General features: G+C 44.5%; 1 protein-coding gene across 2 annotated transcripts in view; it reads left to right on the forward strand.

Moving 5' to 3' along the window:
• btc (betacellulin, epidermal growth factor family member) overlaps nt 1-19,641 on the forward strand; it is a 37,154-nt gene extending 17,513 nt beyond the window's left edge. Inside the window, exons 3-6 of one of the 2 annotated variants that reach the window (XR_013580241.1) lie at nt 11,061-11,178; nt 13,303-13,454; nt 16,602-16,731; nt 18,622-19,641. Coding sequence is in view for 1 of the 2 variants with exons in the window: in XM_078568401.1 (XP_078424527.1) it covers nt 11,061-11,178; nt 13,303-13,449; nt 16,602-16,731 (395 nt within the window). In the remaining variant the exon portion in view is untranslated. The remainder of the gene's footprint in view (nt 1-11,060; nt 11,179-13,302; nt 13,455-16,601; nt 16,732-18,621) is intronic. The other variant, XM_078568401.1, reaches the window with a different exon arrangement.
• The last annotated feature ends 3,608 nt before the right edge of the window (nt 19,642-23,249 follow it).

Here is a 23,249-nt window from a genome sequence, read left to right on the forward strand (position 1 = left end):
CCCTCAGACAGCTGGGTGGAAAAGACATTGGCCAGGATTTTCCCCTCGGCGATTTGGGGGTGGGGCCCGGTCGCCAAGGGGAAAGTGATGCGGGAGGAACCCCCGATGTCATCCCGGTCCATTTAAATCTTCAGGAAGGCCGGGGGGGGGGGGGGGGGGGGGGGGGGAGACAGCGAAATCGGCTGTCCGCCCGCCGACCTGTCAATGGCCAATTGAGGCCATTGACAGGCTAATTAACCTTGTTAAAGACCCTGCCCGTCCGACCTTAAAGCTGGCGGGCAGGCCAGGAGCCCCAGCGGGCTCCAGATTATTCATGAAACTTCATCCACTGGCGGGATGAAGTTTCATGTCCATATTGTAAAACATTTATAAAGTTTATGTGGTCTTTATCAACATGTCCCATCTCGTGTGACATTGTCACATGAGGGGGACATGTTAATAATTTTTTAATTTTTCTATTTTTCATGACTTTTCAGTTGTCAGTAATCTCCCTGAGACAGGACTTTGCCTCAGGGAGCAGTGCGCTCTTTGACAGATGGGGATTCCCTCTCCCCCCACCCCCCCCACCACCGCACAGGAAGTGCTTCCCGCCGGGCAGACCGCTGGGGGGGGCCTTAATTGGCCGGCCCACTCAAAATGGCGGCGGGCCCTGTTTTAGTGGCGGGGGTCAGCTGTCCACCCACTGCCGAGCCGGTGGGGCCCGCCCGCCCACCGAGGGCTAAATTCTGCCCATTGGGGGTGAAATCACACTTCCTGTTCGTTATACAACTCACACAACGTTCAGTATGATGAACACCAGAGCAACTGACTCTCAGGATTGCGGTTAATTGTATGCAAGTGGTGGGCAGTAACTGGGGATTGTGTCCCTATAAAAAGGAATAGACTGAAACTGTGCCGTTTGGGTGAGGAGGAGCCTGTTTGTAATGTGTATCTCTGTAAATAAATGCTCAGAAGTGTGTACAGATTATAGCTCCAGCTATATCCTTCACCACCTGGCTTTTAGGAATATAACAAAAGTGCCGTGTGTAATGGGGGGTCAGTGACAACCCCCTGATTTGTTTCACTGCCCATGCCCAATTTCACCCAATGTACTTTAGATTTTGGCTTGAATGGACTGACCAGCACCACCTGCAAGTGAAATATCTGGTCTACCTGAGAGTGACTGTGATATCTCAGAACATTTGAAAAGACTTGCATTTAAACGATGTCTCGTTGTTTTACAACACTCTTCAGAAAGCACTTCAGTGCAGTCATATTGTAATTTCCAACGATTAAAGGGGATTGGACACCCAGACCATGGGAGAAAAATGCACTTGAAAGCCAGGTCAGGAAGGGGAGGTTTTAAAAGGGCTCCAAGAAATAGAGAGATGCAGGGTTTTTTAAAATTTTATTTCTTTGTTCATGGGATGTGGGCATCAACTGGCTGGCCCAGCATTTGTTACCCAAATTTCCCCTTGAGAAGGTGGTGGTGAGACCCTTCCTTGAACCACTGTAGCCCATGTGGTGTAGGTACACCCACAATGCTGTTAGGGAGGGAGTTCCAGGATTTTGACCCAGTGACAGTGAAGGAACGATGATATATTTCCAAGTCAGGATGGTGAGTGACTTGGAGGGGATCTTGCAGGTGGTGGTGTTCCCATCTATCTGCTGTCCTTGTCCTTCTAGGTGTCCTGTGGAGTGCAAGGTGAAAAGCTTTGACATGTCTCTTTTCTTTCTCAGCAATTACAGTGATGTGTTTATACAGCATCTTGCACAATCTCAGGATGGCTCACAGTGCTTTACATCCAATAAAGTACTTCTTGAAGTGTAGCCATTGTTGTAACGTACGAAATGAGACAACTGATTTGTCCTCAGGCACCAATGTGATAATAACCAAACATTCTGTTTTGGTGATGTCAGTTGATGGATAAATATCGGCTAGGAATCAGAGGGAACTCCCATTCACTTCTCCAAAATAGCGTCATGGGATTTTTTGCATCCTCAGCAATGAGACAGGGCCTTGGTTTAATGTCTCAACTGAAAGACAGCACCTCTGACAGTGCAGCCCTCCGACAGGGCGGCGCTCCCTCGGCACCGGCAGGGCGGCGCTCCCTCGGCACCGGCCCTCCAGCAGGGCGGCGCTCCCTCGGTACCGGCCCTCCGGCAGGGCAGCGCTCCCTCGGCACCGGCCCTCCGGCAGGGCGGCGCTCCCTCGGCACCGGCCCTCCGGCAGGGCGGCGCTCCCTCGGTACCGGCCCTCCGGCAGGGCGGTGCTCCCTCGGTACCGGCCCTCCGGCAGGGCGGCGCTCCCTCGGTACCGGCCCTCCGACAGGGCGGCGCTCCCTCGGTACCGGCCCTCCGACAGGGCGGCGCTCCCTCGGTACCGGCCCTCCGACAGGGCGGCGCTCCCTCGGTACTGGCCCTCTGACAGGGCGGCGCTCCCTCGGTACCGGCCCTCTGACAGGGCGGCGCTCCCTCGGTACCGGCCCTCCGACAGGGCGGCGCTCCCTCGGTACCGGCCCTCTGACAGGGCGGCGCTCCCTCGGTACCGGCCCTCTGACAGGGCGGCGCTCCCTCGGTACTGCACTGGGAGTGTCAGCCTGGATTTTGTGCTCAAGTTTCTGACGTGGGACTTGAACCCACAACCTTCTGACTCCGAGGCGAGTGTGTTACCCTCTGAGCCACAGTCGATTCGTATCCTATCAATTTTTCTGACCACTTATTTTGGATGCTGAACATAGAAACAAAGAAAATAGGAGCAGGAGCAGGTCATTCGGCCCTTCGAGTCTGCTCCGCCATTCAATATGGTCATGGCTGATCCTCTATGTCAATGCCGTACTCCTACTCTCTCCCCATTCCCCCTGATGCCTTTAGAGTCCAGAAATCTATCTATTTCCTTCTTAAATTGCGCAGTTCAGATTTAATTCAATACACACACAAGGCTGACTGTCAATATTGCTGACAAGTGAACGGTTTGGTCAGCTTAATGGTAGCAACCACTTCACAGCAATTCTGTTTTTGTCTATGCTTGGATTCATGGAGCACTGAGGTGAATCTCATGCTCGCGCTCTCGCGCTCTCTCTCTCTCTCTCGTGTCAGAATCGGTTGTTGTATCTTCGACAGGGTTTATTATTGAGAAAGGTCAGAGCTTTGTGCTAACGTGCAGAGAGCTCCAGTCTCCCTGGTGACAAGGGTGGGAAAGGCATTGTAGTTAAAAATAAACTTTTTAAAAAAAAAGAATACGTAAGTATGGAGAGGATGGAATTTTCAAACCATTACATTATATAAGTGGCAAGGGGGAATAGTGTTTTTGTTTTGAAACCAGTCAGTGCACTGTGCCAAGGATGCAGGTTTATGCCACAAGTCTTCAGTGTGTTCTGATCAGAAAGTTTAAGCTAATGTCTCATTTGCAACATGAGTTTGAGTCTGAATGGTAGAACCACAAGCACAGAAAGAGCTCATCATACCTGTGCCTCCTGCTCTTTAGCCATAGCCAGGATTTTTTTTTTTACTTTTCAAGTTTTTATCAAATTCTCTTTTGAAAATTAATCACAATGGTTACAGCACAGAAGGAGGCTATTCGGCCCATTGCCTCTGTACTGGCTCTCTACAGGGGGAATTCACCTCGAGCTATGTCTTCACCTTCTCCCCATAGCCCTGCACGTTTTTCCTTGTCAGATGACAATCCAGCTCCCTGTTGAATGCTTTGATTGACCCTGCCTCCCCTACACTGTCAGGCAGTGCATTCCAGAAAAAGATTCTCCTCGTCGCCGTTGCTTCTTCACAGCATGTTTGAGTACTACGGACCACCTCGTGATTTTGAAAATCTCGATCAACTTTCCCGGAATTCCTGTGAATCTTTTCCGCAATCTGACGCCTTCACATCCTTCCTAAAATGTGGTGCCCAGAACCAGATGCTATGCTTGAGTTGAAGCAGAACCAATCTCTATTACTCCTTGAATCTGCTTCCACTGCCCTTTTTCAGGCAGCGCACTCCAGGTCATCACAGCTCACTGTGTGAAAACAATAATCTCCTTGTCTTCCCTCTCTCCAAAAAAAAACAATCGCCTTAAATCTGTATCCCTTGGTTGCTGACCCACTTGCCTGTAGAAATAGTCTCTCCCTATATCTACTTGTCTCAAAACTCCTCATCATTTTGAACACCTCTATTAAATCTCCCCTTAACCTTCTCTGCTGTAAGGAGAACAATCCCAGCTTCTCCAGTCCCTCCTCATAACTGGGTTTTCTCATCCCTGGTGCTGTTCTAATAAATTTCCTCTGCGCCCTCTCCAAGGCTTTGACATCCTCCCTACAGTGTGGTGGCTAAAACTGGAGACCAGATACTCCTGCTGAGGTCGAGCAGGTAAATAAGGGTGGGCAGAACTCCCTTGCTTTTCTGCTCCAAGTGTCCATTAAATCTCTAGATATTCCCACAACATTTCAGTTAGCGGGTGAAGCAGTTAGAGTTAGATTGCAGAATGTTGGTTACAAGATAAGAGTTGGAAGCTGAATGCAAAGACACAATCATAATAAATATTTTATGATTTGATGACAGTCCATCAAAAGCAGCACTTATCCAAGAAGGGTTACAATGTGGCACAGGCATGTCTGAGGAAACAGTTGAGTTGTTGATTTTTGACTGATGATAGCTAAGGTCTATCTATGTAATGTCAGGTTTCCAACAAAATAAGCAAAGAAGTTATTTAACTTCTCCTTCGTGTTACGTGCATGTACAGCCTGTTTTCAATTAAGTGCTTTTTGAAATCAGTCACTGTTGTAGGAAACTTGGCAGCGGATTTGCGCACAGCAAGCTCCCACACCAGCCAGGAGATAATGGCCAGTTGATCTGTTTGCGAGATGTCGGTGAGTGATAAGTATTGGCTATGACCCCAGGGAGATCTCCTCTTCAGAACAGTGCCATGGGATCTTTTGCGTCCACCTGAGAGGGCAGATGGGACCTCCGTTTAATGTCTCATCGGAAAGTTGGCATCTCTGGCAATGCAGTGCTCCCTCCGTACTGCACCGAATGCCAGCCTTAGTTTTGTGTTCAAGCCTCTGGAGTGGAAGTTGAACCTGTGACCTCCTGGCACATTAGATATGTACCTTTATTATGGTTGCTTTTTTTTTTTCAGTTGAATACTTTTGAAATGCTGTAATGTAGGAAACATAGCAGTGGATTTTCACACAGCAAGATCCCACTAACTGCAATGAGATGATGGCAAGATGATCTATTTTGTGATATTGGTTGAGCAATAAATGTTGGCCAGGCCACCAAGGGAAAAATCCCCTGTTTGAAATAGTGGGATCTTTATGCCCACCTGAGAGGGTACAGGGGGGTTTCCATTTACTGGAGCAGGTTAAACCTCGGCATTAACAACAACAAAAGAGCTGACGGTGAAATTGAAAGAGATTTGGAGTGTTTTAATAGACTTAACACTCGTAGGAGCAGTAAACCCAAAAAGTGTACAAATCATGAAGCTGTGCTCATCCTGGCAATGTCCCGAGTGTAATTCATTGGCCTGAATTTCATGCTACCCCGCTGGTGGGCTTTTAGGCGGGGGTGTGGGGAGCGAGCATGAAATTGAAGGAATGGGATTCCCTCTGGGTTCCCACCTGCCCTGACCTTGCAGCGAGTTCACGTGGAGGTGGGCAAGGCCTCAGCTCGCCCCTGCCCCATTTGAGTCCTTTAAGTGGCCACTGAATGGCTGATTCAGGGCCGTTTCCCACCCAGCCTCAATTTTTAGGCTGGCAGGAGGATTTACCTGGCACCAGGGAAACCCAAGAAAGAATAGGCTTGGATCTTGGCCAGGAAGGTGAGGGGGGAGATGGTGGGAGACAGCACAATCAAATTTCAGGATGTGGATTGAATTATGGAAAGGGAAGAGAGACCCTCATTTCTGTTTCATGATTTCTATGTAATCACTGTTGTAATGTAGGAAACAGAGCAGCCAATTTGCACAGATAAGCTCTGACAAACAGCAATGAGAAGATGGCCTGATAATCTGTGCTAGTGATGTTGAGGGATAAATTTGTCCCTGGGATACACACATTCTAGGAAGAATATTTTGGCAGAACATCCACGTATTTGACTCCCTGTTCTGGAGAGGAGGATATGGCTAACATCTTATTTTAAAAAAAAAATGTATTCATGGGATGTTGGTGTCGCTGGCTAGACCAGCATTTATTGTCCATCCCTAGTTGCCTTTGAGAAGGTGGAGGTACCACTGCAGCCCATGTGGTGTAGGTACACCCACAGTGCTGTTAGGGAGGGAGTTCCAGGATTTTGACCCAGCGACAGTGAAGGAATGGCGATATATTTCCAAATCAGGATGGTGAGTGGCTTGGAGGTGATTTTCCAGGTGGTGGTGTTCCCATTTATCTGCTGCCCTTGTCCTTCTAGACAGTAGAGGTTGCAGGTTTGGAAGGTGTTGTCGAAGGAGCCTTGACGAGTTGTTGCACTGCATCTTGTAGATGGTACACACACTGCTGCCACTGCATGCCAGAGGTGGAGGGAGTGAATGTTTGTGGGTGGGGTGCCAATCAAGCGGGGTGCTTTTTCCTGGATGGTGTCGAGCTTCTTGAATGTTATTGGAGCCGCACTCACCCAGATAAGTGGGGAGTATTCCATCACACTCCTGACTTGTGCCCTGTAGATGGTGGACAGGCTATGGGGAGCCAGGAGGTAAATTACTTGCCACAGGGTTCCTAACCTCTGATCTGCTGTTGTAACCACAGTATTTATATGGCTAGTCCAGTTCAGTTTCTGGGGGGGTTCAGTGATACTAATGCAGTTGCCAGCAGCAGCAAGAACCAAAGCATAAGATCGAGTGATGGGGCCAATTTATTGCCAATATCAAGTCAATTTCCATTAAATCAACCTGTCCTGCTTCTGAATCCTGCTTCCATGGAAGAAAATAGTGAGGCTGGAACTGAGCCTGGTTTGTCTCTTAACCAGAAGAATGTACTTCTGTTTACTGACTGCAAGAAAATTCAGCAAGGTTGTGTTGAGTTTTTAAATATTTTGGGCGTAGCACCAAGCAATGCAGCCGGGTTTGTTCTTCTGGAAGTTGTTGAGGATTGGGCGATTTGCTGTGGTTTTGTTTGAAGGCTAACATTTACTTTGTTGGATTTGTTATTACCAGTGTTTGTTGGAGGAAACAAACAAATTGAAGAGCCCTTTGATGTGTTATGCAATGCTAAAGAAATAGGGTGACATTAAGAAGTTATTGTGGGTGTGGTTGAAACTAGATTAACTTGTCATCCGGAGACAAAAACAAGCCTGCGCTGAGTGGAACCCCTCCTACTGTCAACCTGTAATCAAGCCAGATATGTGACTAACAAGAACTTCCAATCCAATGTCCATTTCTTTTTTTCGCAAAGTATCGTTTAGCGATGAAACCAGTTATAAAACAGAGGCCGTGAGTGCTTTTTATCAATTCCTTCCATTGAAATTTTAAGGAAAATTGGATTATTTTTTCACATTTGAGAGAGAAATATGAGGTTGCATCACTTGTGGGAGAATGGAACAACTCTTGAGTGAAGGCTGGCAGAGGTTAGTTTGTCCACTGTAGATAACGGAAGGTTCACTGGTATGAGCCTTATCAGCATTTGTCAAGCTCACCTTTCACGCAAAACAGGTAAACCCGGCATTCATTAGCACTAATATTATACAGTCTCTCCATCAATCTTTGGCATCTAGGTACTAAAGATTCAGAACATAGGAAGAGGAGGAGGCCAGTCAGCCCCTCCAAGCCTGTTCCACCATTCATTGAGATCATGACTGATGTGTGGCCTCAATCCATATTCTCGCTTTTGTCCCATGTCCCTCAGTGTCTTTTGGTTAACAAAAATCTATCACTCTTGGCCTAAAAATGAAACATTGATCTAGTATCGACTGCATTAATGGAGGAGAGTCCCAAACCTCTAATAATCCTTTTTGTGAGCAGAAGCGTTTCCTAATTTCACTATCGAAAGGTCTGGCTCTAATTTTTAGAAGATTCCCCTGGTTCTAGACTTGCTTACACCTGATTGGATCAAAATTCATATTCATAGAAGAGCAATTGGTCAGAGTTCTAACTGTCAGCAATGAGGAGCACCAGCCAGTTTTTTTTTTAAAAAAAGGACCCAATTAAAATCCAAGTCTTAGCCACCAGTTTTTCAACTGAAATTTCCAGTAAATCCACTAATAAAATGACATAACGGATATTAAAAATACTGTGCAAAGAAAATATTTCTGGAAAACTTTTTAAGCATGGTATTGTGAAATACGTTACAGGTCAAAAACATAAGATAGTCACTAATAAATCCAATCGGGAATTCAGGAGAAACTCCTTTACCCAGAGGCAGGTGAGAATGTGGAACTCGCTACCACAGGGACTGATTGAGGTGAATAGTGTAGATACATTTAAGGGGAGGCTAGGTAAGTACATGGGACGAAAGGAATAGAAGGATATGCTGAAAAAGTGAGATGAAGAGGGATGGGAGGAGGCTCATGTGGATTATAAACGCCAGCACGGACCAGTTGGACCGAATGGCCTGTTCCTGTGATGTAAATTGTGTTTCCAGCCCAAATTCAGACAAGTAGCCTAACTGAAATTGCAGCAAAGAAGGGAATCAATCAACCCATCATTCGTGTACTAATGGAGCTATCATTTATAATTACAATTCATCACCTTCCTCTATCCTTTTACACCTTCCTTTCCAAACACTTATGCAAGTCCCCAATTATATAGTGCCTGCCTCAATAATCATTTGTGGTGAAACATTTCATATTCTGAAAACGCCCTGTATAAAGAATAAAATTCTCTTGACTGCTTCTTTCATTCATCCAGTAATAACCCCAATTTGTGCCCTTTTGTTATCAAAAGGTGGAAATAGGAACATAGAGCAGGAGTAGGTCATTCAGCTCCTTGAACCTGCTCTGCTATTTAACTAGATCATGGCTGATGATCTCCCTCAACGCTATCATCCTGTACCATCTCCATATCCTTTAATACCAATGCTATCTAGAAATCTATCAACCTCTGCTCTGAACACACTCAATGACTGAGCCTCCGCAGTCCTCTTGAGGTAGATAATTCCAAAGGTTCACCACCCCCTGAATGAAGGAGTTGCTCCTCATCTCAGTCCTAAATGGCCTGCCCCTTATTCCGAGACTGTGTCCCCTGGTTCTAGACTCCCCAGCCAGGGGAAACATCCTTCCTGCAACTACCCTGTTGAGCCCTATAAGAATTTTGTATGTTTTCAATGAGGTCACCTCTCATTCTTCTAAACTCTAGAGAATACAGGCCCAGTCTCCTCAATCTCTCCTCAAAGGACAATCCCACCTTCCCAGGAATCAGTCTGATGAACCTCTGTTGCACTCCCTCTATGGTCAGTAAATCCTTCCTTAGATAAGGAGACCAAAACTGTACACAATACTCCAGGTGCAGTCTCACCAAGGCTCTATACAGTTACAGCAGGACTTCCTTATCCCTTTACTTAAATTCCCTTGCAATGAAGCCAACACACCATTTGCCTTCCAAATTGCTTGCTGCACCTGCATGTTAGCTTTCAGTGACTTGTGAACAAGGACACCCAGGTCCCTTCGGACATCAACACTTCCAAATCTCTCACTATTTAGAAAATACTCTGCATTTCTGTTTTTCCTACCAAAGTGGATCACTTCACATTTTTCCACATTATATTCCGTCTGCCAAGTTCCTGCCCACTCACTAAGTCTCTCTAAATCCCTTTGAAGCCTCTTTGCTGCATCCTCACAACTTGCATTCCCACTTAGTTTTGTGTCATCAGCAAATCTGGGAACATTACGTTTGGTCCCCAACATCCAAATGATTGATACAGATTGTGAATAGTTGGGGCCCAAGCACTAATCCTTGTGGTACCCCACTAGTAACTTGAGAATGATCCAATTACCCCTACTTTTTGCTTTCTATCTGTTAACCAATTCTCAATCTATACTAGTATATTTTCCCCCAGCCCCTTGTGCCCTAATTTTGTTTACCAACATCCTATGTGGGACCTTTATCAAAAGCTTTCTGAAAATCCAAACACACCACAGCCATGGTTCCCTCTTATCCATCCTACATCCTAAAAAAAACTCCAACAGCTTTGTCAAACATGATTTCCCTTTCATAAATCCATGTTATCTCTGTCCGATCTCAACATTATTTTCTAAATGCCCAGTTATCTCACCCTTTAGAATAGATTCTAAATGACCTTTTCTATGTTTACATTCTTCAATTCTTTCAGAATTTGTGATCTTGGTTGGGTTTCCCCTTTTTAACCTTTTTCAGTTCCAGTGAAAAGTCCCAATTTTCAAGCCTTTCTTCACAAGAATAATCTCTCTTTTTTCTGGTTTAATTCGAATGAATCTTTTGTTATATACTCTCCATGATTCAAACACCCCACCTATCGTGAGCTATTCAGCAAACTCAAAATTCTGACTAACACTACAAATAGACCAGTGATAGGAACTTGCATTTACGTAGCACCTTTCATAAACTCAGGATGTCTGAAAGTGCTTCACGGTCAAATGGAGTAGCCACTGTTGCAATGTAGGAAGTATGGCAGCCAATTTGTGCGCAGGAATTAAATAATAATCAAATAATCTGATTTTTAGTGATGTTGTAGTGGCTGTTATTTGAGGGATCTTGCTGTACAAAAATTGGCTCCAGCATTTGCCACATTACAACAGTGATTACCTCGTTGGCTGCAGAGCACTCTAGGAGGTCCTGAGCTTGTTCAAAGCGTTATGTAAATGCAACTCTTTATAGGGTAAGGCGTCCTATTGGTATAACGCAACAATAATTCTCACCATCATGAGCATTGTCAGAGGTGATCTGCTAGTTTCATATTTCATACGTCAATGTGACTAGTTGTATTGTTGATTTGTTTAATTATTTATTCTAAACCTACAGTCAGTTAATGAAAATCCGTCTTTATTTGGTGCTGGATTTATGAGAGTAATTTTAGGTTTGAAATACAAGATTTCTGATTCTTTCAACCTACTTTTGAAGTTGGTGTACGCTTGATCCACTCTTGCAAAATTAATCCATCTGCATTTCTTTTTCTGCTCATAGATACTCTTACAGAATCTCCCCAGTCAGGACACTTCACCAAGTGCCCAAAGAGGTTTCAGAGCTACTGTATTGAAGGAGAATGTCGGTTTATACAATCTGAGCAGCTGCCTTCGTGTGTGTAAGTGGTTACTGATTGGAATGTGTTCAACCCTTTCCCACTCTGACTTTGTTAACTGTAGCTTTAGTTTCTACCTGTTTCCTGCAATTTTCAAGTAATTTAGTTCGGTAATGTTTGTAAAAAGAAAGAACTTGCATTTATATAGTGCCGTTCACAACCTCAGGACTTCCCAAAGCCAATGAAATACCTTTTTGAAGTGTAGGCACTTATCATGTAGGAAACATGGCAGCCATTAACACACAGCAAGATCCCACAACAACACAGTGGTAATAAACCACATCACCTGATCGTCGAGGGATTAATATTGGCAGAATGCTGGTGAGAACTCCCCTGGTCATCCTCGCAATAGTGCCATGAGTCCTTCTATGTCCACCTGAGAGGACAGACAGAGCCTTGGATTAATATCTCATCCAAAAGACAGCACCTTCGACAGTGCAGCACTCCCTCAGAACTGGCGTTGGTGGTGTCAGCACGGACTATGCACTCAAGTCTCTGGAGTAAGGTTGTGGTTCAAAACAATTGTTGACAAATAAAAATTAAAGAGCTTGCTAGATGGGAGTTGATGAAGGCCAGTTGCCCTTTCCTGGTTCACCAGAGAATCTGCATTTCTCCTATTACAGCATCCACTGTTCCTTAAATGAGTCAAGTTCCTGCACCACAATGGGAAGAACATCCCGTGGTTTGTTTATTTTTTTATTCATTCATGGATAGTGGGTGTCGCTGGCTGAGCCAGCATTTCTTCCCTATTCCTAGTTGCCCTTGAGAAGGTGGTGGTGAGCTGCTGCCTTGAACTGCTGCAGTCCGTGTGGTGTAGGTACACCCACAGTGCTGTTAGGGAGGGAGTTCCAGGATTTTGATCCAGCCACAGCGAAGGAACGGTGATAGAGGGTGGCATTTTACAACCCCTCCCACCGACGGGATATTCTGTTCCGGCCGACGTCAATGGACTTTTGAACGGCTCGCTGCATTTCATAGCCCCGCCTCCCATCACAACACCCTTGTCCACCCTTGTCCCAAATCAGGATGGGGTGTGACTGAGAGGGGAATTGCAGGTGGCGGTGTTCCCATGCATCTGCTGCCTTTGTCCTTTTTAGGTGGTAGAGGTCAAGGGTTTGGAAGATGCTGTCGAAGGAGCTTTGGCTAGTTGCTGCAGCACATCATGTAGATGGTGTACACACTGCTGCTACTGTGCGTCAGTGGTGGAGGGAGTGAATGATTAAGGTGGGTATGGGGCCTCAAACAAGAGGGCTGTTGGACCTGGATTGTGTCAAACTTCTTGAGTGTTTTTGGAGCTGCAAGTGGAGAGTATTCCATTACACTCCTGACTTGTGCCTTTGTAGATGGCAGACAGGCTTTGAGGAGGTAGGAGGTAATTACTTGCCACAGGATTCCTAGCCTCTGACCTGCTCTTGTAGCCACAGTATTTATATGGCTGATGCAATTAAGTTTCTGATCAATGGTAACCCCCAGGATGTTAATGGTGAGGGATTCAGCAATGGTAATGCTGGTACACGTCAAGGGGAGATGGGTACAGGCCATTGACAATCAACCTGGCACTTGTGTGGCATGAACGTTACTTGCCACTTAACAACCAAAACCTGAAAGTTAACCAGGTCTTGCTGCATTTGGACATGGACTGCTTCATTACCTGAGGAGTTGTGAATGGAACGGAATGTTGTGCAATCATCAGCGAACATCTCCACCTCTGACCCAGTGATGGAGGAAAGCTCATTGATAAAGCAGCTGAAGAAAAAAAAGTACAGGGCCAAGGGGAAAGAATGGGTGCAGGGGGGGCGTTATTTACCCAAACCATGTATTATTGGGCATCGTTAATCAACTTGTCAACAATTAGGAAATTATGCCTCTGGGTACAAAAGTCAAAATACTGCAGATGCTGGAAACCTGAAGTATTACAGAAAATGCTGGAGATACTCCAAAAGATCAGGTAGCAAGACGTGACCTGGGCACTTGCAGCATTTTCTGTAACTGTGGGCGTGATACTGAAATTCGGAGAGTAGAATAGCTGTTCTTCCGACAGTCCATTGTCATTGACCCCAAACTCATTCAAATATTTATAACCAAATGATGATTGTTAATCTGATTATTTGCGCTTGTTTTTAACAGGTGTAAATATGGTTACATTGGATCTCGGTGTGAATTGGTGGACATGTTCTATCTAACCGGAAAGCAGGACCAAGTCATCATCATTGGTCTAGTCCTGACGATGGTGGTGCTCGTCATTGTGATAATAATCATCTGTATTTGTGTACAGTTAGGTATACTTTAATCCTTTCTGTTGTGTTTTAAGGAATTACAGGATAGTTGCTAATGTATAAAAAGACAAAAGCAAAATAGTGCGGATTCTAAAAATCTGAAAGGAAAAAATGAAAAATGCTGGAAATACTCAGCCGATCAGGCAGCATCTGTGGAGAGAAATAGTTGAGGTTTGAGGTTGAGATCACCTTTTTTTAGAACTATAAGATTTGTGAAACCTAGACTGGTGAAGCACTGAGGGAGGTTATTTAGCCCTGTGCTTGTATAGTTCTTTAAAAGCTCAAGAACGCCAAACATAGGAGCAGCAATAGGCCAAACAGACCCTCGAACCTGCTGCGCCATTCAGTATGATCGTGGCTGATCTTCTGTATCATCTCCACTTCCACATCCTATCTCCCTATCCCTCGATTCCCTTCAAATCCAAAAATCTATCAATCTCAGTCTTGAATATACTCAATGACTGAGCATGTGTAGATCTCTGGGGTAGAGAATTCCAAAGATTCACAACCCTTTGAGTGAAGAAATTTCTCATTTCTGGCCTAATTGGTTGACCCCCCATTTCTAGAAACCCAACCAGGGGAATAATCCTCTCAGTGTCTACCTTGTCAAACCCTCTCAGCATCATACGTTTTAATAGTCACCTCTCCTTCTCCTAAACTCCAGGGAGTGTAAGTCCATCCGACTTGCTCTCTCCTCATAAGCTCTCTCATCTCAGGAATCAACATAGTGCCTCTCCACTTGCTCTCTCCCCATCATCCTGTAAAATTTCCCTCTTCAAATATTTATCCAATTCCCTTTGAAAGTTCCTATTGAATCTCCTGCCCTTTCAGGCAGAATATTTGAACTATCTTAACGATTGAATTCGGGCTATCTGGGAATGTTCAATCATTTTTCTTTTCATGGCTATCATTAATAGAGATTTTAAAAACTCTACAGCTTAGTAAGTTTAGTGCAAAGGAAACAAGAAATAAATGTTTTATATTTCAAAACATGAATTTGTTTGTTTTATTAGGAAACGTAGTAAAATGTATTTATTAGACTAAGATCCAGTATTCTGGGAATATTATTGCAAAATTTGATATAGTGAGAGGACCTTGCATGTAAAATACACAAATTATAAATTCAACCCAATCATTCAGAGGGGAAAAAGTGGCAGGGCTGGAGGGGCAGAGCTGGGGAGTGGGACAATTGGATAGCTCCTCAAAGGGCATCACAGGCATGATGGACCGAATGGCCTCCTGTGCTGCACGATTCTATTTGTGGTGCTCCAGAGTTTTATTAAGTCATTTAATTTGGAAACTGATTATGCAGATGAAGCTACTGTGCAAGTTGGTGGTCAAATCCTGTGCCAAACTTGTTAGTGAGTCATCATTTAGAAAGTACTTTGCAATTATTCGAGGTGACTTGTGTCTGGTATAATGCAGGTGCTATTCTCTGCTACTGGGTGTAACTGTTGTTTGAGAAATCATCTGTTACGAGAGAGATTACTGGTGTGCAGATGGTCCCAAATACACATGTAAGTGCTGATGGGGCTCTCTTTTAATTATCCTTTTTTTAAAATATAAATCTGTTCATGGGATGTGGGTGTCGCTGGCTGGGCCAGCATTTATTGCCCATCCCTAGTTGCCCTTGAGAAGGTGGGGGTGAGCTGCCTTCTTGAACCGCTGCAGTCCATGTAGTGTAGATACACCCACAGTGCTGTTAGGGAGGGAGTTCCAGGGTTGCATTCCTGGTCTCCAGTGGTGAAGAGCCAGTAGGAGCAGCAGTAGATGGCAAGTCCCATTGTCTCTGGTTTCCTGTCCTCAGAAGAATGGGCGGCTGAGTGAAACTTGCTGGGATTTTGATTCGAAACCCTCAGGCTCCAAGCCCAGTCCTCAACCCACAGGGAAGATTTTGTTGAGTGGCTCTAGGGATGAGGGACTGCAGTTATATGGATAGACTGGAGAAGCTGAGGTTACTCTCCTTATAGCAAGGAGACTAACTGGAGAATTGGTGGAGGCATTTAAAATCGTGAAGGTTTTGAGAAACTGTGTTTCCAAGGGCCAAAGGATCAGTTGCCAGAAGGCACAGAGTTCAGGCCGTTGGGAAAAGAACTGGAAGCGACATGGGGAATAAACTTTTACGCAGTGAGTGGTTACGATTTGGAATTCGTGAAAAATGTGCTGGATATAGATTCAGTAATAGCTTTCAAAAGGGAATTAAATCAATGTTTTGAGGGAAAGAGTTGGGGAGTGGGACTAACTGGATTGCTCTTTGAAAGTATTGCTGCAGTCTCAGTGAGCTAAATGGATTCCTGGGCTGTGCTATTGTGTGATTCTATGATAAACACCCTGATCTCATCTGTAATGAATCTTCATGGCATAATCCTGGAAGTATTAAACATATAAACAATAGGAGCAGAAGTAGGCCATAAGCCTCTCGAGTCTATTCCACTATTCAGTACGATCATGGGTGAACCTTCTACATCAGCTTCATTTTCTCCTCTGTCTCTAAATTCCTAGATTCTCTTAGTGCAGAAAAGTCTCATCACTCAATCTCAAATATATTAATGAGCTCCACATCCACAGCCACCTGGAGTAGAGAATTCTAAACATTCACAACCTTCTGTGTGGAGAAATTTCTCCTCATCTCCAGTCCTAAGTGGACAACTCCTTATCCTGAGACATGACCCCTAGTTCTAGACCTCCCAACCAGGGGGGAGAGCCCCTCGGAGGGATTGACAGCGTAATTGCTAAGACTTTTATACATTTCAATAGATTGTGTCTCATTCTTCTAAACCCCAGAAATATCGACACTTTCTACTTAATCTCTCCCCTTGGACCGCCTCCTAGCCTAGGAATCAACCTGGTGAACCTTTGCTCAACGAGAAGCATGTCTTTCCTTAGGGATGAGACCAAAATGGTGCACAATACCCCAGGTGTGATCTCAACAAAGCCCAATGTAATTGCAGCAAGATTTCCTAACTCTCTACACTCCAACCCATTTCAATAAAGGCTAACCTACCATCTGCCTTCCTAATTGCTTTCTCTTCAAATGTTTCTGTGAAAATGAAAGCTACATGATTAAAGAAGACTTGACATGAGATCTGATGAGTTACAGTGAGAAATATGTTTGTAACATCTCTTTCTCTGAATTTCATTTCTTCGCAGTCGATTTCGCAGGAAGCACAAAGCACGAAGGAAGAGTGGCAAAGAAGTTGAAGCCCTGAGCTCAAAACCACTGGAGGGGAAGGATCTGCGAGGTGAAGATGACGACACGGCCATGACCACTCTAGCTTGAGTGAGTACCAGTATGTTGGCTCATGGAATTGGCCCATTTCTGGGTCCAATATTTTGAAGTTCATGTTCCAGTGACTAATTTTATTACAGAAACAAGATGCAAGGTATGAATCACATTCTACTGAAGCACATTGATGGATAGAAAGATGTCTTGGTGTAACTATTTTGCAATAATGATAAAGGCAGATGCTAAGTAAACTAGAGATCCTGAAAACGTTTTGGGTAAAAGCAGCCAATTTGGTAGTCCTGGTCAGAATATCCAGCCTATGGAACATTCCCCAGTTCATCCTAATCCGTGTTGAGTTTATGTATATCGCACCCAGACTAGCATTGGCAATAGTACATCTGGCCTCCTATGTTCTTTTTTCTTCTTCACCAAGTATCCTTGATTATTTGAGGGTTGCCAAACCATGGTTTATGCTACAGGGCGGGGCAAAGAGGCAGGCTCCAAGTCTGCCTCAGCTAGAGCAGGGATTGAACCTCGTGCAGTCGGTGTTATTCTGAACCATACCCTAGCTGTCTAGCGAACTGAGCTAACGATGACCCCACCCCATGTTCATCACCCAAAGAAAAATGTAAAAGTGAAACAAAGACTGGCATTTGTATAGTGCCATTCATGTCCCCAGGATGTTCCAAATGCTTTACAGCCAATGAAGTACTTTTGAAGTTGAGTCACTGTTATAATGGAGGAAATGCAGCAACCAATTTACACACAGCTAGTTCCGATAAACAGCAATGTGATAATGACCAGATCACCTGTTTTTATGATGTTGGTTGAGGGATGAATATTGGCCAGGACACCAGGGAGAACTCCCCTTATTTTTTGAAATAGTGGTGGAGAGTCTTTTACATTCACTGGAGGAGGCAGATGGGGCCTCGGTTAAACTTTTTAAAAATTCATTCATGGGATGTGGGCATCACTAGCTAGGCCAGCATTTATTACCCCTGAGAAGGTGGTGATGAGCTGCCGCCTTGAACCACTGCAGTCCATGTGGCGTAGGTTACCCACAGTGATGTGAGGGAGGGAGTTCCAGGATTTTGACCCAGCGACAGTGAAGGAACGGTGATATATTTCCAAGTCAGGATGGTGAGTGGCTTGGAGGGAAACTTCCAGTTGGTGGTGTTCCCATCTATCTGCTGCCCTTGTCCTTCTAGATGGTAGCAGTTATGGGTTTGGAAGGTGCTGTCTAAGGAGCCTCGGTGAGTTCTCATTTGAAAAATAGCACTCCCAACAGTGCAGCACTCCCTCAATCAGTACTGCACTCAAAAGACCAGCTTTGGCTTTTCATCTGAAGTCCTGGGGTGGGACTTGTACCCATAACCTTCTGACTCAGAGACAAGACAATTACCCACTGAGCCATGGCTGACACTAAGAATGCTGAAAAGAGAGTGGCTGAGGTGAATAGCAGAGATGCATTTAAGAAGCAGCTAGATAAACACATGAGGGAGAAAGGAATAGAAGGGTGTGCTGTTAAGTGAGACGATGTAGGGTGGGAGGAGGCCCGTATGTGGCATAACACTGGCATGGATCAAATGGGCTGAATGGCCTGTTTCTGGGCCATAAATTCTATAACTCGAAGCAGTGACTCTGAGCTAGGGAGAAGCTGGGGGTCCTGTCTCCCAGTTGTCGTCTACTTGGCACTTGCTGCTAAGTGTGGAACGATGGCTGTAACTGGGGACAAGATCAAATGGATTACCATGCCTTTCCTGGTGGAACGTGCTATTTAATCTCATGTGAGAAACACGGATTCTTGGGGCGGGGTAAGACTCAACCTCCTCAGGAGAGAGGATTGAAGTATACAGAAAAGAAATGTTTTTGATTTCTATGAATGAAGCTTTGCCGCTGTTTTAAAAATGAATTTTCTTTTTTTTTTTTATTCCCTTGTCACAGAATCTTTCTGGTTGGGAGGCACCTGCAGGCAGGATGGTCCTTCCAGAAATGCAACAAGCCCCAACAGTTTTTGGTCAAGGCTCATTCATTGAAACCAACCTGAACATTCTAAGCAGCAATCGGAAAGGATGGTGGATTAAATTTGGAGAAAGAAAGAACATGTCACTAACTACATTTAAACTAAACTAGCAATTACCTCCAACTTGCACGATACCTGTACCCATCCTTCGTTGTGCTTTGAAATGGTGCTGGAAAGACTATAGACTTCACATCACAAATTGGGAAAAGATTCAAAACACATAAGCTGGTTACTAAATAATAGTGAAAGACTGAGAGGTTAGTTCACAATTCTAGACTAATCTACAATCATCAGGAAGCCTTTGCCAGAGAACACTTCATCCATTGTCACCTTGTCCACAAGTGTGGAAATCACACTTATAACAAAATCAAAATACGTTGCTATAAAAATCGGGGACAATGGGGAGGCGGAAGGATTTCTCGTTGCTAATTTTAGCTGTGAAAGAAGACGGTTAAAAAATAAATAATATGACCATGGCTAAGTCTCTCTTTTTTCTCATAAATGGAGCAAAAACAGAGAATTTCTGTCCCCAGATGAAAATTGTGACTTTAAGTGAACTTGTTCCGACACCACAGATGATTAATGTGAATGCAGATGGAGTGAATTACCTGCTCACAAATCACTTCCGTTTTTAATAAAAGGAACCACATTTTTTTTTTGGTTTTAAGAAAAATGTTGTGATCTATTTATGAATGTTAAGCGTGTTTATAGAGAGAAGAATGGAAAACCTGACAAGTTGGCTGGTTGACTCTTCCATTTCTTGTCAGAGCACCTTAAACTCTGTGAAGTAAAATACCAACAGATTGAATAAGTATTAAAGTGATTTCACTTTTTCCTTTACTGTCTTTGCAGTAAAGGTTGGGAATTCAGAAATATAGATGGATGCGTCTTTCGGGGATGTTGCAATCATTTGTTATTTAATAAATGTACTTCATAATTGACCTAAATGTCTTTCCGATGTTTTAACTCCATGGAAGTAAAATGAGAAAAATAGAAAATGCTGGAAGCACTCAGTGGGTCAGGCAGCATCTGTGGGGAGAGAAACAGAGTTAATGCCTCAGGCTGATGACCTTTTAATCAGAACGCTAAACTGATGGGTGGTTTGATCAATCCTGTGTGCGCCCTGTTTACAAGATATAGTGTTCATGGACGCAGAAACGCTGGTATAACTGCTGTCTATCTGACTCCCAAACACGTGAAAACCAACTAGAACCACATACCTCTTCAGTGAGCCTGTCTTGCATAATTTGGGCTTGTCACTTGGTGCAGTATAACTTCAGTCTGTGGCTGCAAATGAGAAATAGGAGTAGGCCATCTGGTCCTTCTCGCCTACTCCACCAAGCATGTCACAAATGTTAGGCAGTATTCCACTTTCTCCTCTTATTGTTTGAGAGGCCAGGTATACCAAGTATATCACACATCTAAATCTGAGGCAAAGTGGTGTTGCCAAGGTAAAAATGATTAAAATAAAAAAAACAATCTAGGCTGCAGACTGTGAGACTAATGCTGGAGAGATTTACCAGTTGCTGGCTAAGTTGCTTACGGATATTGGATATATCTGGGCATCAGGTACATACCTGAAAAGGAAAGATTTATAGGGCTATAGGGAAAGAGCAGGTGACTAATTTTATAACTCAAAGAGCTGCCATAGGCGCGATGGACCGAATGGTTTTCTCCTGTACGACTCTATATTAGATTGTAATTTCCAAGGATCTAGCATCAGGACCCAATCAATGCGGCCTCTAAAGAATGAAAATTCTACTTTTACGTTCTGTTGTATTTTGCTGTTGTGTCTCACAAGATGACAGTATTGTGCGCACTGTTAATTATGATGGTTGTAGACACCTACAAGAGGCACCTTTGCTGACAACCCTACTGAGAAACCTCGTTGGTGAACTGTGGGCTCGGCGAGTTGAAGTGGAGTTCGACTTTTCCAAGAATGTTTCTGGTTCCTCCCAGACACCCCCTAACATTGAGGCCTGGATCAGCTGTCCCAGTTTGACACCAAAGTGATCATTTCCCATTCACTCGAGCAGCTGGTTGCAATTACCGGTGATTCCCGTGGAAAGGAAGTGAGAAGATATCTTCCAGGAAACCCTGTCATCGGCTCCAGCCAGTCCGATGACTCGCATGGATTCAAATAGCACACGAAAATAAAATCACTGACAGCTATGTCCCAAAATTCTGAAACAAAAACAAAAGATGCTGGAAAAGCTCAGCAGGTAAGGCAGCATCTGTGGGCAGAGACAGAGTTAATGTTTAAGTTAACAGAACTTGCTGAGTATTTCCAGCACATTGTTTTTTTTATTTCCGATTTCCAGCTATCCGTAGTATTTTGCTTTAGTCCCCACGTTCTGGCTTGACTTGCTTACTCCTGTAATGATCTCATTGGAATGAATTGCTCTAGTGAAAGCTGAGTAAAACACTGGAAGGATTACTGTAAGTTAGCTTCATTACCTCTACCCAATTTACAGTATAAATTCACATGTGGGCTATTAAATTAATGGTGACAAATTCACCCCTGCTGCCAGTGTAAAGAACACTGATATGTAGGTAGTGAAATTATTTATTAATGATATATTATTACATAGTATTTAGAGCACAGAAATAGGTCGTTTGGTCCAACTGCCCTGTGCCAGTGTTTATGCTCCACACAAACCTCCTCTCACCCTCTCTATCTCAATCTATCATCATACACTTTTATTTCTCCCTCGTGTTTGTCCAGCTTCCCTTATTAATGTATCGATACTATTCACCTCAACCACTCCCCGTGGGAGCGAGTTCCACATTCGCACCACTCTCTGGGTAAAGGAGTTTCTCCTGACTTCCCCATTGGATTTATGAGTGACTAGCTGATATTCATGACCCCCCGGTTTTTCTCTAAGGAAGTGGTTAAATAGCATGCTGTTGTAATATTGTGTAAAACATACAGCTGAAAAACAGGCCATTCGGCCCAACCAGTCCCTGCTCGTGTTTATGCTCCCTAAGAGCCTCCTCCCACCCTTCTTCATCTAGCCCTAAAATATACAGCATTATTCTCCACAAGCAATTTTAAAAAGCAGTTTAACTACGGGTTTTGGCCTAGCTGACCTAGAAAACCAGCATGATGTTTTGAAAGCTTCCCTCTCCTCCTATCCCCCAAAAAGTTAGCAACTCGAGATTGGTACTGAATTGTAGTACAGTTCGTTATATGGACTTTATAACTATTCTTTCCTTCAATTCTGGATCCTTGAGCATTGCTGATTTTAATCACTTCAACGTTGACAGCCATGTCTTCAGCTGCCTGGGCCCTAAGCTCTGGAATTCCCTCCCTAAGCCTCTCTGCCTCACTTTCCTCCTTTTAAGATGCTCCTTAAAGCTTACCCCTTTAACTGATCTTCTGTTTTCACCTTTCCTGATATCTCCTTCTGTGATTCTGTGTCAGATTTAATTTGATTATTGCTCCTGTGACCTCAGGATGTCCCAAGGGGCTTTACAGCCAATGAAGTTCTTTTTGAAGTGTTAATCGTTGTTGTAATGTGGGAAATACAGCAGCAAATTTCTATGTCTTGGGTAAATGAGTTCATTGGCCAACCGAACTCTTACTGCATACCATCCTATGTTCTCCTCAATTGCTGCTTGTAATCAATACCAGGGAGACATTGATATAAGAATAAACAGTGATGGTTTATTGAGACATAGGGCAGAGCACCAGATCGTATGTGCTCACTCAGAAACCTCCAGAACTAGACTTACCGTTCCCAGGTGCCCACGCTGTACCGTGATTCGTCAGTGCTGTCACATGATCAGTACACTTGCATTCTCTTAAAGGGACAGGGTGCCTCACTTACTACACCAATTTTTGAACAGCAAGTTTCCATAAACAGTATTGATCAGATCTTGTGTTTTAGCGGTTTTATTTGAGAACGATGAGGAAAGCTGCCCTGCTCTTCTTCAAAATAGTGCCATGGGATCTTTACCATTCATCCAAGAGGGCAGACAGGACCTTGGTTTAATGTCTAAAAGATGGCACCCGTCAATGGTGTAGTGCTGCCTGAGCACCACCCTTGCACCTCCTCTTCCAACCAGCGACAGCCCCGACTCCCCAAACAGCCCCGATTGCCCCCTGGACAGCCCTGAATTCCCCCAAACCCGAGGAACATACAGGGAACCTTCTGACACTGCCATTGCCATGGCACTACCGTTCCCGGCAGACTGTGGCCGCTTTTGTGCACGCGCTGACCGGGGACTGGCAGGCACGCGGGCATTGGGTCTTGTGTCATTTCTTGGTCCGGGGAATGACCCTGCACGCAGCTTAAAGGGCCCACACACCGTGAAAGTACAGGTCAGGAGCCCTGAGCAGACAGAGCAGGGCACACTGCGGGGGACAGGAGGAAGGCCCCAGAGCTCCCAGAAGTAAAGTTAAAGTTAAATCTCCAAGTAAAAGAAAGAGCTCCAAGGGGAGAAGCAAAGCGGGGTTGAAAGAAGCTGTGAGGATCTGAGGAGGCAGCCCAAGGTTGGTGACTCCTTACTCATGGCCTTTGGAGCAGGGGGGTTCTGTTTGACACAG

The sequence above is a fragment of the Cetorhinus maximus genome, chromosome 1, assembly GCF_964194155.1.
Source record: "Cetorhinus maximus chromosome 1, sCetMax3.hap1.1, whole genome shotgun sequence".
NCBI lineage: Eukaryota > Metazoa > Chordata > Chondrichthyes > Lamniformes > Cetorhinidae > Cetorhinus > Cetorhinus maximus.